Below are 17,274 nucleotides of genomic sequence, written 5' to 3'. Positions count from 1 at the left end.
CTACATATAAGTTAAATAAGCAGGGGGACAATATACAGCCTTGACATATTCCTTTCCCTATTTGGAACCAGTCTGTTGTTCCATGTCCAGTTCTAACTGTTGCTTCCTGACCTGCATACAGATTTCTCAAGAGGCAGGTCAGGTGGTCTGGTATTCCTATCTCTTTCAGAATTTTCCACAGTTGATTGTGATCCACACAGTCAAAGGCTTTGGCATAGTCAATAAAGCAGAAGAAGATGTTTTTCTGGAACTCTCTTGCTTTTTTGATGATCCAGCAGATGTTGGCAATTTGATCTTTGGTTCCTCTGCCTTTTCTAAATCCAGCTTAACATCTGGAAATTTTTGGTTCAGGTTCTGTTGAAGCCTGGCTTGGAGAATTTTGTGCATTTCTTTGCTAGTGTCCGAGATGAGTTCAATTGTACAGTAGTTTGAGCATTCTTTGGCATTGCCTTTCTTTGGGATTGGAATGAAAACTAACCTTTCCCGTCCTGTGGCCACTACTTAGTTTTCCAAATTTGCTGGCATTTTGAGTGCAGCACTTTCATAGCATCATCTTTTAGGATTTGAAATAGCTCAACTGGAATTCCATCACCTGCACTAGCTTTGTTCATAGTGATACTTTCTAATACCTCCTTGACTTCGTTTTCCAGGATGTCTCATTCTAGGTGAGTGATCCCACCATTGTGGTTATCCGGGTCATGAAGTTCTTTTTTGTACAGTTCTTCTGTGTATTCTTCTCGGTATCTTCTGCTTCTATTAGGTTTTTACCGTTTCTGTCCTTTATTGTGCCCATCTTTGCATGAAATTTTTCCTTGGTATGTCTAATTTTCTTGAAGAGATCTCTAGTCTTTCCCATTCTGTTGTTTTCCTCTATTTCTTTGCTTTGATCACTGAGGAAGGCTTTCTTATCTCTCCTTGCTGTTCTTTGGAACTCTGCAGTCAAGTGGGTGTTCCGTTTCTCATTTGCCTTTGGCTTCTCTTCTTTTCTCAGCTATTTGTAAGGCCTCCTCAGATGGCCATTTTTTCATTTTTCATTTCATTTTCTTGGGGAAGGTCTTGATCTCTGCCTCCTATACAATATAGGGAATGAATATATTTATCCATAAAGTCATCTTCTTATTTTAGATTAGTTCCTTACAATAGATTCAAAGAAATTGATTTAATAAGTCAAGAGGCCTGAGATGTACACCTGTGGTGGATTCATGTCAATCTATGCCAAAACCAATACAGAATTGTAAAGTAAAAATTAAAAATAAATAAATAAATTTAAAAAATAAATAAACAAAAAAAAAATCAAGTCTTTTTATAAATAAATGCCAAATTATTTTCCATAAGAGCTGTAATATTATGTCATCCTTCCAACAAAGTACAGAGTATCCTCACAATCGTTATGTATTAATATGTTTAAAAATCTTGACACTATTGAAAATAAAAGATATTGTAACATTTTATTTTGCTATTTTGTTATAGTGAAGTTTGATTTTTTTAAAAATTGGTGTTATGCTATTCAGTAATTTTTCAGATTTCATTTGTCATGCTTTCAAAATTTCCCAAACAACAATAGTTTATTGTTGTAAGAGTGTGTAATCACACTTAAATGTAAGATTTATGTACTCTATTGATCTTTAAAAATGTAACTTATGTATGTTACAGATTTTATATGTGTATTCTATGCATTAAAAATGCTTTTCCTAATATTTTTAATGTGGGCAAGTTGACTTGTTCTGTTTATTAAAAAATATATATACTAAAATGAAGGCCATTTTAACAGAAATATTCAAAAATTACATGGCTTAAACTGTGAGCTCCTGTAAATATTCAAACAGAGGTCAAACATATATCTGATTGACATGTGACAGAGTAACTCTAAGGCTTCCTTAATAGATCAGTTGATAAAGAATCTGCCTGCAATCCAGTGTTCTTGGGCTTCCCTTGTGGATCAGCTGGTGAAGAATCCACCTGCAATCCAGGAGACCTGGGTTTGATCCCTGGGTCGGGAAGATCCCCTGGAGAAGGGAAAGGCTACCCAATCCAGTTTTCTAGCCTGGAGAATTCCATGGACTGTATAGTCCATGGGGTTGCAAAGAGCTGGACATGACTGAGCGACTTACATTTCACTTCAAGGAACCTGCTAAGTTTTAATGATTCTATGATTCATTTGGTAATTATTTAAGTATCTAAACTAGCATAACTAACTTTTATTGCATGTGGTGTCCGCTCTTTCATTTGATTTTTAATTATAAGCCAGTCTTTTTTTTTCCACCTACAACATAATGCTTGTGATTTTCATGTGTAATGGACTTGATCCTGGAATTTTGAGGACAGGTTTTCCTCTTTTCTTTGACTGCTTTTCTTATTTCATGGCATTGTACTTGTGGGCCTTTATCAGAAGGTGAGCAGGCCAGATATTAAAGATTCAGTTTAAATTTTTTTGTGAATCCTATATTTTAAGAAGTAGTTTTATAGAACTTTCAATCCAGAAAATATGGTAAGACTCGTTGTTCTTTAAGTGCTGAACAGATTAAGAGGTTGGACTCCACAAAATTAGTGAAAATTAACCATTCTGGGGTTTTTGTTGTTGTTTCTAATGCTATTCAAGTAAGAACTAACACCCAGAAAAAACTAAGGGGTTTGTTTTCATAGACATGGGATATATACATTTTATTCTTCTTGGAAACCACTTTATTCTGTTCAGGTTAAACATCATCTTTTGTTTATATTGTTTTTGTGTTACTAAAAGAGCTCCATATACCTTTAAGTGTCCAGATGAAAAAGGATTCTGTCCTCTCTGTTACGGCAAAATTTCAGTCGTGTCTTGGGTGGTTTTAATAAGTAGATCTTTTGTGATTGCATCTTACTGTGAAATTTCAATGAAAGAAAGATTCCACTGTTCTGTTCTTGAACTTGTTTCCTTTGCTTGTTATAATAACCCTATAAGCTAAAAGAGAAATTGTCTGATTGATAGCACACATGGAAAGTTGTGCAATTGCAGAGTGTAATTCTACATAGCAGTAACCGAATGTTAGCATCCATTGTTGTCTCTCATTATGTTAGTCAGTTATTCAGTTCGTGCTTGCCCTAGCTAACCAAATTAGTTGTTATTGGAAAATTCAGTTGCTCCTAAAACTGTTGATCAGAGTTCATTACTAGGTTATGCCTGTAGAGACCAAATATCCTATGTTAGCTTCTCTGTAAGTAAAGTGATCTCATGATTTGCAGCTTAAAATTTACCACTTATTATTTACCTACTGTGGTTACATTTCTTGAATTCTGCACTTGCTGTCTTATCCTTAGGCTTGTGTAATATAAGAGGAGTTAGACTGCTTCTGACATTATTAAACCTAATGTATACCTTCAGTTCAGTTCAGTTCAGTTCAGTCACTCAGTCGTGTCCCTTAATGCTGGGAAAATAGCTTTAAGTTATTAGGAGCTCTCCAATCATTTACTGTCCTTGACTGCAGCCAGTGTATTGTAATACATAAGGATGGTCGGCTTTAGCTCCATTTTAGAAGTAATTTACTTTAACTCTGAAGTTCCTCCTGTGAAGAATGGGGATAATGATTGCTGCTGCTTTGGTTATTTGTCATGATTATAAGAGATAATTGCTCCAAGTCAATTATCGTTACTATTAGTCCATGCTAACCAAACTGACAGTAATAATACAAAAAAGTATAGATTAAAAATAATGAATTTGTATATGAGAATAGTTTTGTGCATGGATTTTTGTCCTCTTTTCGTCTTCTTTCTATGTTCAGTACTGATAACCTGTTATTAATACTTGCCAGGCCATGATGATATAGAGACTCAAGTAGGCCATGATCATTGCCTTCACTGAAATTGTAGCCTAGTGGAAGAACTTACAGTTTGGTTTTAGCAGAACAGATCCATTAACCTGCACTTAAACTACAAATACAGAATTAATACTCAGTGAGCCAGTTCAACCAGAATTTATTTAGTATCTTCACACAAAGATCCACATGTTCTTTGGGCATATTCATGGATAATAAGAGAGAAGGCAGATACTTTTGGACAAAGAGATCAGTTATTTGTTTCAGGAACTACAGAAAGTCATGTTTATTTTACTTTACTCTTTTTGGTGAGGGATAGCCTTAATTTAAAGGTTTCAGTTCAGTTCAGTCTCTCAGTCATGTCCGACTCTTTGCAACCCCATGAATCGCAGCACGCCAGGCTTTCCTGTCCATCACCATCTCCTGGAGTTCACTCACACTTATGTCCATTGAGGCCGTGATGCCATCCAGATATCTCATTCTCTATCATCCCCTTCTCCTCCTGCCCCCAATCCCTCCCAGCATCAGAGTCTTTTCCAATGAGTCAACTCTTCACATGAGGTGGCCAAAGTACTGGAGCTTCAGCTTTAACATCAGTCCTTCCAAAGAAGTCCCAGGGTTGATCTCCTTCAGAATGGACTGGTTGGATCTCCTTGTAGTCCAAGGGACTCTCAAGAGTCTTCTCCAACACCACACTTCAAAAGCATCAATTCTTCGGCGCTCAGCCTTCTTCACAGTCCAACTCTCACATCCATACATGACTACTGGAAAAACCATAGCCTTGACTAGACAGACCTTAGTCTGCAAAGTAATGTCTCTGCTTTTGAATATGCTATCTAGGTTGGTCATAACTTTTCTTCCAAGGAGTAATTTAAAGGTTAATCATGGGTTAATTAGCAAACAGGATTGATGTTTGTCTTTCCTCATTTGAATGTGTGGAGAACTGTTGAATACTTAGTGTATGAGTTATTGGATCTTACAGCATTTGAGTTTCATGAACTAATTAGTAGGTTGTGAATAGTTAAAAGCATGAATTATGAAACTATAAATTCTGATGATTTAGTATATTAAGGTACATAATCATAAAAATTTCATTAATAAGTTTGCAAAAATTCATGTTTTCTTCCTTTTTCTGTTTTTTCCTCAGAGCATCTGCTACACCCAAGCTTGAGCCAGTTCCTGTTCAAAAGGTGTGTTTCTAATCCAGCATTACTGGGGTAATATTTGATTGTCCCTCTTGAACCACTCTAACTTCCATTCCTGTCTCTGACCATACTGACAATTTATAGTTCTCATACAGTTTTTCCTCATAGTTCTGTAAAGATGATGAGGGATAGTGAAAATCAACACATAACAGAATTATCATGTAATTATTCCTTATTATTTAAATAGTATTTCCAGTGTCATGTATTATTGGTAACTCACATCCAGATGTCTTACCTTCATTTTTAATTTGCCTCTTTATTCAAATAATCTAAACAGATTAAATAAGTGATTACAAAAATGAATGTCACAGTAAGTCTTTAATGACAGTTTAATGGTAACACTAAATTACATTTTTAAACTATATTTTCAGAGTATTCTTGGATTAGGTTTTTGGCAAGTACCCTATTTCTTCAAATTGTCCCAAAACATTGTTCATTTATATATGGTTTTGTGCTTTGGGGGGATTTCTCCTTAATTTTACTTGTGCCTTTTCAGTGAATTTGCTCATATTGATTCCCTGAGGCATTAAGTTACTTTATCCCCCTCAGCTTTATTATTTCTATAAGATTAGATTACTTTTTCTTCCTTTAAGTTAAACATAATAGAGCTACCATTGTGTACTTTCTAAAGAATTTGATTGTTTTTCTTTTGAGATGACAAGGACTTATTCTTGAATATCATATAAGATTAAGCTGGGTTTATTTTTAAATTCACACTTACTTTGCAATAAGGGTTTGCAAACACAAATTCTGTTGATTTTAGGTGGAATTGATCTTAGTTATTTTTTTCTTTGATGTCTGTGAAGAAACATTTAAGATCTTTTTTTTTTCTCATGTTACTTTTGAATATTTATTTTGGAAAAGGGAAGAATTTTATTCCATCTTTAGTGATATCTCAAAACATTCCAGAGAGAGAAATAGGTGGACTGTAGAAAAGGGAAAGGATTGATTTTGTTTCATTTGTTTTGTGTTTTATTTTTAAGGAGCAATTTCTTGAATCAAAATAATTAGAATGTTCACATTTCTGAATTAGATGGAAATGAACATTCCTTCTTTTTTTTTTGATTGAAGAATTAGAAATGTCCAGCTGCTTCTGCATGAATCAAATAATTGAACTCTGGAGAGTAATTAAACGTGTTTAAAAGATGGAATTGTAGTTGAGACTCTGGATATTTTAAAATAAATGTTTTGATTAGTGATGTTTTGTTTACTTTGGGGTATTGAAAAATTTTCCTTTGGAATATGTCTAAATTGACACTTATGTTGGCCTTTAGGCTTTTTGATAACTTTCCTAATCTATTTCCTAAATATTTTGAACTCCTTTCATTTTTTAAAAAACATTTATTTACTCAGTATGTGCATCTGTGTTATGCATGTTGAGATCAGTTAGCATGCATGCTAATATTTTATCAGCTCATTATTTTTATCTGGAAACGTGTAAAGTTTGGCCTGCTAACATAATTGTGTTTGTCTTTTTACAAACTAGCTGTGTGTTCTTTTCAGTGGATCTATTTTGCATGTCTTTGCCGTGTTTTGTGTATGTTTATTTTTATTTTACATAGGGAGAACCTAAAGAAGTAGTTAAACCTGTGCCCGTTCCATCTCCTGCTGTGTCCAAAGTCACTTCCACCACCAACATGGCCTACAATAAGGCCCCGCGGCCCTTTGGTTCTGTGTCTTCACCAAAAGTCACATCCATCCCATCACCATCGTCTGCCTTCACCCCAGCCCACGCGACCGCTTCATCACATGCTTCCCCTCCCCCCGTGGCCGCTGTCACTTCTCCCCCATTCGCTGCATCTGGACCGCATGCTAATACCAGTCTTAGTGCTGACCAGCGGTCATCTTCGCTGAACGCTGGTAAACCTGCAGTTAATGTCCCACGGCAGCCCACAGTCACCAGCGTGTGTGCCGAGACTGCCCAGGAGCTAGCGGAGGGACAGAGAAGAGGATCCCAGGGTGACAGTAAACAGCAAAATGGGTAGGTGGTCGCGGGTGCTTTCTGCTCTTATCAAACTCTTCTTTCAGGCAATTTCCAGGCAGCACTTAATCTCCACCCAACCCCAAATCAGCTGTTCTCTGAGAGAAGGGAAATGAAGTTTCATTTGCTTCATTAACATGTAATGTAGCTTTATGTTATATACAATACAGCCCTCTCTGCAAGGCAATTATAGGTTAATCCAAACCTAATTATGCATCTTGACCTGTTATGAATCATGTAACGGACTCTGTAACTGTTTTTCTCCAAGTCTGGAACAACGTGGAGCGGCTGGCCCTTATAATGCAAGGCAAATCTTGACTCTTTCTTTCTCAATGTTTCCATTCTTTTATGAGTCACCAAAAGTTGTAATAGAATGGTTGCAGTTGTGTCAGCTTATGTATCTCCTGCTAAAGAGAGGAAATGAGAAGCTGGTAAGAAGCTTATTTCTAGGAAGTATTCTGAAGACAGAAAACAAATTTAGTTTTGACTCATGTCTATGTATGATGCATTAGCTTAGGTCAGCTAGCTAAGCCACATTCTTTTCAGATAAACTTAGACTGAAATTTAGTCTTTAAAAGCAAACAGTAATGAGAGGACAGTAACATTCACGGATGCTTAAAAACATCAGAAGCAAATTAGAGAAGACTTTCATTGTAAACATTTTTCTAAAATGAATAGATTTAAAGCAGTGGACACTAAATATATAATGTTATAATAACTTTCTGAGAATCCATTCCTTATAATTTTCCTTTTTTTCGTGGCACAGATTTTTTAAAAATTGAAGTCTGTTTTCAGTAGCCATCATTTATAGATGGTTATTTTATTTTTGGAATCCAGTGACTATCCTTTAAACCAAAGTCATTTCTGTAAAGTCATTTTGATCAGATTTATTGTGACAAAAATGTCTTTTGAAAGGAAATAATCTGCATGCGTGATTGTTGTTAACCGATGTCAGTTCCCAGGAAAAGATAATTAAAAGAATTGTGTAGTTAGGTCCTTTCTGAGATAATCCCTTCTGAATGTTAATTCATGTAATGAAGGGGCTGTGCTTTCATAGGACTGTTCCCATGGCAACTTGGGGGCTTTGAAGAAGAAGGTGGCAGGGTTCCAGGCTGCCGCTGAGGGAAAGGAGCAAGTCTGGAAGGACAGCTCCTGGGCCCTCTGTGTGGTTTCGTGGTTGTGGGTGACTTTTGAAAGTTTTGATGTATACACTGAGGAAAACTAGTACCTTTCAAAGAAAGTTATTTCTCTCATATGAAGAAGATAAATAGTATGTAGTGTTGAGATGCATTTGGTTGTCATTTTTCCGATTTGTCTATTTTAAGATAATAGATTTTAGAGTAATCAAAGTAGATATCTTGAAAAGACAGATGTGTGTGTGCTGAATTGTGTCTAACTCTTTGCAACCCTGTGGACTGTAGCCCGCCAGGCTCCTCTGTCCATGGGATTTCCCAGGCAAGAATACTGGAGAGGGTCGCCATTTTCTTCTCCAGGGGATCTTCCCAACGTAGGGATCGAGCCTGTGTCTCCTGCATTGCAGGCAGATTCTTTACTGCTGACCCATCTGGGAAGCCCCCTGAAAAGACAGATGCTGCCTATCAAGTGCTAGTCTCATGGAAGACTAAAAGCAGAAGTTTATTTTGTTAAATTCCAGGTTCAGTAGGAAAAAAATACTTCTTTTGAAGGAAGTGTTTAAGTTAAAATCTTTTCTCCTTCCTAACATTTCATAAAATTTTATAAGGAAGGCTTCTTAATAGAAAATTTCAGAGATAAAAGCAAAACTGAGGTTACAGAAAACTATTATACACTAAGTTGAAACTTTGTGTTTTATGGGTATAGCTTGGTGATTCCTGAAATGACTTCTATTTTTAACTTTGTAGGCAGTGATATATTTACAGGGACTTTACAGTGGTTTCTTAGTCAGTTGACATGTAGTTATTGAGCACACATCTGGTGTCCTGCACTGTCCAAGATTCAGGACAAAAGGGACTATTACATATTTTGCCTCAATAACAAGCAAGTTACTGCTTTGCATTTGTAAATTGATTGCATTTAAAAGTAGCTTAATTTCAGGTGTTGACCCGATGTGTTAGCACAATGAAAACTTGATTACTATGAAAACAAAATTGTGGTGTTTGTGAAATTCTGTAGACAAATTTGCAGTGCTCTTTCTGCTGTTTCTCTTACCACATTTAGATCAGAGAAATAACAAACTAAACTCACATTTTACTATTTACTAGTCAGTGATGTCGTTTTGAGAAGCAGGTGTTTTGTGGTATTAATGAATATATTTCCTGCATTAGGTGTCACACTCTTTTCCTGAAATCACTGTCAGCCTTTTTACTAAATGTGTGATTATTGAATTTTCCATATTTTTATACTGTTACAAATGATTGCAACAAATGTCTTTCACAGTTAAGAGTTGTTACTTTTTATTACTCTTTCTTTTAAAACCTAAATGCCAGTAACCAAAAATTTAGGAGTTTACAAGGATGTAAAGTTAAATGGATAGATTATGTTTTTATTCAAAGCAGGACTATTAGTTTTTATAGGTGTCCCACTCAAATTTATTTAGTTTTATTATAAACATAAGACACAACAAGTGCTTATGAATTATGCGTCATTACTGAGAAATAGTTATCCTAATAGTATGAAACCTAACAACTATGTTGATATTTTTAGAATATTAATAGTACTATGCTAGCATTCCTGTTCCTTCTTACAAATAATAATGGAATGAGGCACTTTTTAGAAATTTTTAGTTCATCTTCTTCATATATGAATTTGTAGTCTTGGCTTACTATTTTCTTTACTACTCTCCTTACTCTACTTTGAGGGAAAGCTGCAGCTTCCCTGGTGGCTCAGAGGTTAAAGCGTCTGCCCGCAATGCGGGAGACCCAGGTTTGATCCCTGGAGAATCCCATGGAGGAAAGAGCCCGGTAGGCTACAGTCCACGGGGTCGCAAAGAGTTGGACACGACTGAGCTAGTTCACTTTTCACTTACTCTACTTAGAGCAAAATGGAGTTTTATATTCCAAACTGGAAGGGAATCTATTTTGCATCAAGTAGTTTAAGTGATTTACCTTTTTCCTTTCCGTATGCTCTTGCATTATAATGTGCCACTGCTCTTAAGAGGTAAGTCTTTCATACTTTCTTTATTAATTTTAATTTCATTGGATTGCAGTCTCTTCTAACAGTTTGTATGTGGTATTTTGATGAACCTGGCCTTGAAAGATACAAAATATGATATGGTAGTAATATTTTTAAATGCTTTTCTCTTTGCAGAAAACAAAAGTGACAAAGTTAGTATCCACATTACTGGAGAGGAAATATGGTGATTTATATATGAGTAAACAGCATGAATGCCCGATCTTTGCAAAATTAAGTTAAATTTTGCAAAAGAGCTGTAATTTAGAATAACCACATTTAGTCTTTTCAATAAGTTTTGTTTGCATTGCTATGTTGTGGTGAATTGCTTTATGGTAATAAATAGTAGTGTTTAACTTTCGTCATGAAGTATATGTGGGGTTTGCTGTGTCACAGTTTAAAAGAGGTTATGTTGCAGGTAATCTGTAGCAGTCAAGACTGTTAGACGAGAAAGACAGAAGAGAAAGCATAAATACATGTGCCACTAGTGAATAGTCTATATTATAAAACTGAGTTGACTTCCAAATTCATATAAAAACCCAGTATTTCCCTGGTAAAATCTCTAAGAACCTTTTTGATTTTTCAGCCAGTGTTGCTGAAAGACGTAGAACATTATGTATGCAGTTGTGTGTCACTGGCTGATAGAAGGTCTGTACACCTTTGCAGTTAGTTAAGTGTCACAGGTATTTGGCACAGTCATTGGAAATCACCACGTCAAAACTTTGTGTCTGTTCGTATTGATGATAAACTAGTGATTGCTAGCTTTAAAGTTGATAAAATCACATTAGACAAGAATTTAATTCTGTGTTACGATTATTCTGAGCATATGCTGAAATTTCCTTATCATACTCTAGAGTAGAATTGAAAATATGGAATATCTTAGACACACTTGAGGGAATTAGCTATTGAATAATTATTATTATTAAATTAGAGAACTTTATTCCAGTATGTTTATGATCTCACTAATTGAATAGGGCTTCCCCTGTGGCTCAGCTGGTAAAGGATCTGCCCACAATGTGGGAGACCTAGGTTCGATCCCTGGGCTGGGAAGATCCCCTGGAGAAGGGAAAGGCTACCCACTCCAGTATTTTGGCATTGAGAATTCCATGGACTGTATAGTCCATGGGGTCGCAAAGAGGTGGACATGACTGAGCGACTTTCACTTCACGTCAAGGAACATGTTCCAGTCATATAAGAATATTATACACCAGTGCACTAGAGAAACATCCCCAAACCCTGATTTATTATCTACTTAAAGTTAAATTCTTGTTACACAAAGGCTTTCACTAGTTATAAGATTCCAGTGTAATAATTTGACTTGTAAGGGGGGAAAATGGGACTTGAAAAAATAACCAAATGTATATTTTTTAAAATTCAAGGATAATATTCATTAAATTACTAAATATTACTATGCATTATGCTATATGCTTTTAACTGCAGTATATGATTGAATTCTCATTTAAACTTTGAACCTTGAGAAGTTACTTGATTTTCTAAGCATGCAGCTTGTAAGTGATAGGGCTAAGATTGGAGCCTAGGGATTTTTGAAGCCAAATTTTGGTGTGTCTTGCTCTGTCACCTGTTTGTGACCTGAACTTATTTCTGTTACTTTGTTAGTATTTGTTTTTAATGGTTATAGTTTTGATAAATTGAGTGACTTGAAACTACATGAATGAATAATGTGCATAAACTACAGTTGGGTTTAATGGTACTTTTTTTATATAGAGCAGCTGGAGGATCTATTCTAACAACAAATTTGTATAGTTATCAAAGTGCTTTCAAGAGCATGTAAACATATGCCCGTACAGGAAGTCTGAAAGATAGAGAAGTATCCATTGGATAGACATATCTCTATCCAAAGATGGAGAATGTAATCTGTTTCACTGTTGAGGGAAAAGAAGCTTCTGGGGGTTGCAGCTTGTCCAGACATAGAGGGAGTGGGCCGCATGGGTGAAAAGCCATGTCAGCCTGACTGCCCCGTTGGCACAGATGCCACTGTGTTGTATGATGGGCTATTCCACTTGGACACACTTTTAAAATTCATGAAAATACCTTTTCAGCATATTAAAATTGACATCTTTAGACTTTAACCAATCAACCCTCTTCTGCTTACGCCTCACCACATCATAGAATCTCTCCACCCCCACAACTTCATTTTGACAGAAAACTTCTTTCTCAAACTTTGCAATGCTCAAATATATTTCTAAGATTGTATTCTGGTCAGAGAAGGTTTTTTTGCAGAACTGTTTCTCTACTATTTGAAGTGTCAAGGCAGAGGAGAGAGTACTTTTCATTGAATAATAAGGCTTAGAGAAGAGTAAATACCCATAAATTACTGAGATTAACTTAATCCCGTGTCTCACCCCCCACTCAGCAAAACTCAGCCCTCTATTGAGTTTATGACACTGACTTTGATGTGGAAATACAGCTTAGCTTCATTGTACAGTCTTAGCATTCAAAGCAGTAGGCATTTTTTCTTACTACATTTATAATGAATTTTTACTTACTCTGACTAAACTTTGTTGTAGTAGAATTGATTCAACAATGTGTTGAGAAACTATATAGAGTTAATACTTGTCTTCTTTATATATAATGGAATGTGAATATATTTGTTTTTAATGATCTGATACTTAATAGGCTATGTAAATGAATTTTATTTTCCCTCTTTAGATGTTATTAACCTAGTTCTTTTACCATATATCAGACATGTCTTTCTGGGCAGTAATTATGCTGCTGCTAATATAGTACTCTGGAGTTCCTACAAATCACTTCTAAACTTCCTGGGATTTGCTTGTGCATGAGGGCTGTGGTAATAACAGACAGGGGAGAGTATAAAAATTGAGTAATAGCCCATTATTAATGACCCACTGCTTCATATGTTTTTCATCACAATCACTACATAATAAAAAATTATTAAATTAAAAAAATTAAAAAATAAGAGGAAGTTTCAAAAGTGTATCATTCCCTTGTAATGTGTGCTTCAGAATAATTCATCTGAGAAGACTATACTTGTTAATATATACTTGTTATATTGGTGAGAATGAAAGATTTTCTCTTAGTCTGCTCTAATTTTTTAAGTGATTTTAAAATGATCTGTTTCTACATCTGACATCTAATTTATATTTTAATCTCTGACTTTTGTTAGCCACATTGTAGGATAAAATAAATTTTATAGAAACCTAGAAAAAAATATTTGAGGCTTCCTGGTAGCTCAGTGGTAAAGAATCTGCCTGCAAAAAAAAAAAAAAAAAAGAATCTGCCTGCAGTGCAGGAGACGCAGGTTTGATCCCTGGGTCAGCAAAATCCCTTGGAGAAAGAAATGGCAACCCACTCCAGTATTCTTGCCTGGGAAATCCCATGGACAGAGGAGCCTGGCAGGCTACAGTCCATGGGGTTGCCAAAGAGTCAGACATGACTTAGTAACTAAACAACAACAACAAGGAAAATATTTTAAATATTAGATCTTTCTCTCTTGGTATTAGTAACTTGAGGCTTGATCTGGCATTAATACACAAATTATTTTTCAGTGTTTTTGGAAACAAGCAGCATAGATAAAACTGTTATCCAAATAATAACAATGTAGTAGAATTTCAGCTAACACTTGTTCATTTTTGTTTGTCTGCCTTTTACATAACTATTTTGAAGCATGATGTTTGATGTAACATCTTAATTTTCATGTAAATTCAGTGTTTTGAATTTTGTTATTTCATTTTTCTCTTCTTTTTTTGGCCTCATCTATGTTTTCCATCATCCTGGGGACTTCAATGTCTTTTCCCCTCTATCACATCTTTTTTTGTGTGTATATTCCTCCTTCAGTAACCCTGGCACCGTGTAAGTACCTAATCAGTGGTTTCTTTCTAATTTTCATCATTGTCTCTGTAACTTTTCATCTGGCTTTCAACTTAACACCATCAGCAAATTTTATTAGTGTCTTATTGCTTAGCATTTTCAGATATGCTGAGAAAACTAGGAAACTTGTTTTTCACGTCAGAGAACTTCATATGAATTAGTGGGTGTGTTTAGAAAACCCACACTTCTGCAGTGGAAAAACTTGTCTAAATTTTCAGGAAGATGGATAGGTATTATAGACAAAAGATACTGGAGTCAGAGATGTAGGTGGGGCCTCCCTTGTTTAATATATATATTTTTTAATTTGAATAAACTTGCTACTTTTAACGTCTATTTTGAAATAAATTATTTGCTCTTGATAGTATGTTCTATCCCAAATGAATTAAAAAAATAAAATTCATATTATTCCCTTATTTAATCATAATCATAAGAGTCTAGAGTGTCAAAGCCAGTAAATGTTTAGAAACTTTCTATCACTTGACTTAGAACTTAAGCTGTGGTGAATGTCACAGAGTCTAAGATGTGCTATAGTTTTTCAAGTGTGTCGTAGCTAAGAAATATTCTTAAGTGGCGTGATTTTATTAATCTTAGTGTCCTAGTTACACACTTTTTTCTTTTGTATTTTTATAATCCAAACCTTTTATAGAGGATAAAATACCTGCAGCTGGTACCATTTAAGAGTAAGCAACTCTTACTGATTATAGAGAAATTTAAAACTATAAGTTTAGTAGCTTAAAAATAGTTTGTCAAATAATTGCATAAGATAAAGTGTTGTCTGTTTAGGAATCTGTCAAAGACAATGTATTTGTGAAATAATGTTATTTTCTAATTTAAAAAATTATTTATAAAAGAACTAGGAGATTTTATTCACTATTAGTAAAAGGTGTTTCAGTTATTTCACTTCCACGTTATTGAAATTTTATCAAAAATAATTTGAATTACTATTAAACATAATCATTAAATATTAATAGTATTAAAATGCTATTATTAGTATTATATATAAATACTATTCTGTTTTGTATATACAGATGATTTATATACATCTATAAATATATATTCCTATAGCCCACCAGGCTCCTCTGTCCTCTGTCCATGGAATTCTCCGGGCAAGAATGTTGGAATGGGTAGCCATTCCCTTCCCAACCCAGGGATTGAACCAGGGTCTCCTGCATTGCAGGCAGATTCTTTACCGTCTGAGCCTCCAGGGAAGCCCTAGATGGTTTATAGTCTTAGAATATGCATTGCAGATAATTTTTCTAGTAATCATAAAAGAACACCATTATGTGATTACTTTTTGTTACCTACTCCGGGAAACATTTTACCTACTTTACCTATCTTATTATTTCTCAAAACAACCCTTTAAGGTAGATAAAATGCTCATTTCTTAGAAGGAAAATATTGAAACTTGGAGAAGTTAAATGACTTGCATAAAATGTACACTGAGTAGAAAGTGTATGCTTAGAACTATTGTCTGACTGCATAGCTAGTGTTAACGTTAATTCTGTCATGTCACTGGGGCAGAAATGTGTACTGTAACAGGTTTTGATTGTATCCCTGTTAAAATGACAGCAGTCGTGTGGCATTCTGATAGCAGTAGGATTTTCTAGCAGTGAGTTAATCTAACAGGTGTTTCCATGCATATCTTACACTGTGAGGGCACTTTCTCTGCTTGGATCTTATACTCTGGTTCCTATTTCTCTTCTGAATTGAAACTCGAAATTCATTAGTATTTATCCTATTTTGCCTGGAAATGTTGAGAAGAAGGAGTATTTATAAAGTTACCTAGATCTTAAAGTGTTATAATAATTACATTCTAAATGCCTTAATATTTATGCTTTCTTAATAGAAAAATGAATATTCTTAGCAAACTCAAGGTTCTTGAACTCTGTAGTTTGCAAATCCCTTTCATATATATAATTTCATTTAACCCTGAAGACAGTGCTACTTTGTTCATGATATTTTTATTTTATAAATGAAAAAACTGAGACTCAGTGAGGTTGACTTGTCCAAAATTATGTATTTGAAAAGTCACAGAGCCACAATTTGTATCTTGGTCTTTTGATAAATATTTCATTTGTTTCCATTTCATTTGTGTAACACTACATCTCTTCAGATTGATGATCCTGCACCTAACTTTGTTTAGGTGAGGGATGTCTGTACACATAAATGAGAATACTATAGAAAATAACAGTTCTGATCCTTTTCAAAATTATGTTTGGAATTGGTGATTTGGCCTGTACTAAATTATTCCTGGCTCTTGGGGGGCCTAGTGATGAAATGATCATTTACTTTTGTGAAAGCCAACACATTTTAGCAGCATGTAGGGTATTTAACCATGCTTGGGAATATAATTCATATCTGTTTTGTTAGCCAGAAGATGAATAATACAAGTAATTTTGAATTGTTTGATTTTAATTACTGTGGACTTTGCAATTTCTTATTATTTTCTTTCTTTTCTTATTCTTTTCTTTTCCTTTTCTTTATGTTGGAAATCTCTCTTCTGCTGAATCTCTCTTCTGCTGCCTTCTTCTGTCAATTAAAAGGAAAATCCCACCCAAACGGTAACCTTTCTGTTGAATAGACATTTATACTATAATTTTATGTTATCATATAAGTACCTTTTTTTAAAAACTTAAAAAGCCTAGTATACTTTTTTAAAGGGTGCTTTTTTTTTTAAAGAAAAAAATATGAGTATGCCTGAAAGACATGACTGAGCACACACACATATGTCACACATACTTGAGAAAAGCAAAATATACAAATGTATATTTTGCTTAAATGTATAACTTGTAAATAATATGGGAGAGGATACTCTAGCCTTAATGTAATTAAAAATATTTTAATCTTTTTCTTTTTCTTCTTAACCCTAGCCCACCAAGAAAACACATTATGGATCGTAATACCGAGTTTTATCACATACCTACTCACAGCGATGCCAGCAAGAAGAGGCTGATTGAGGATACTGAAGACTGGCGTCCAAGGACTGGAACAACTCAGTCTCGTTCTTTCCGAATCCTTGCTCAGATCACTGGGACTGAACATCGTAAGTAAATAGCTGCAGATTCTAATGGATGAATATCTTTTTGCCACAGAGAGTAGCATTTAGACTGCTGGACAGTTACTGGGAAATAGTAATATTCCTGAAATCGTTTGCCTTTAAATTATGCCTAGTGGTTCTGTAAATAAACAACCAGCCCAGAAGAGTTATGTTAAAAAAGTATAAAAATATTAATAGTTGTAGTACTGACTATAGTACAGTCAATAACAGTATAGTGAATAAGGAATTTTTTAGTGGCTCTGGTAA

The 17,274-nt window shown here is 34.8% G+C and overlaps 1 protein-coding gene across 10 annotated transcripts in view; it reads left to right on the top strand.

Annotated features, from left to right (window-relative positions):
- The window catches only part of PDLIM5 (PDZ and LIM domain 5), a 235,916-nt gene that overhangs the window by 126,876 nt on the left and 91,766 nt on the right, over positions 1–17,274 (top strand). For 2 of the 10 annotated variants that reach the window (XM_040237836.1, XM_040237840.1), the window contains exons 4-8: positions 4,936–4,978; positions 10,260–10,276; positions 13,938–13,952; positions 16,514–16,531; positions 16,841–17,013. In XM_040237836.1, coding sequence (XP_040093770.1) covers positions 4,936–4,978; positions 10,260–10,276; positions 13,938–13,952; positions 16,514–16,531; positions 16,841–17,013 — 266 coding nt within the window. Of the gene's footprint in view, positions 1–4,935; positions 4,979–6,555; positions 6,975–10,259; positions 10,277–13,937; positions 13,953–16,513; positions 16,532–16,840; positions 17,014–17,274 lie in introns of all 10 variants that reach the window. The other 8 variants (XM_040237834.1, XM_040237839.1, XM_040237830.1 and 5 more) reach the window with 7 other exon arrangements.

The sequence above is a fragment of the Oryx dammah genome, unplaced genomic scaffold, assembly GCF_014754425.2.
Source record: "Oryx dammah isolate SB20612 unplaced genomic scaffold, SCBI_Odam_1.1 HiC_scaffold_3, whole genome shotgun sequence".
In the NCBI taxonomy this organism is placed as follows: domain Eukaryota; kingdom Metazoa; phylum Chordata; class Mammalia; order Artiodactyla; family Bovidae; genus Oryx; species Oryx dammah.
The sequence above is the reverse complement of the archived record's forward strand: the minus strand, read 5'-3'. Positions and strand labels throughout refer to the sequence as shown.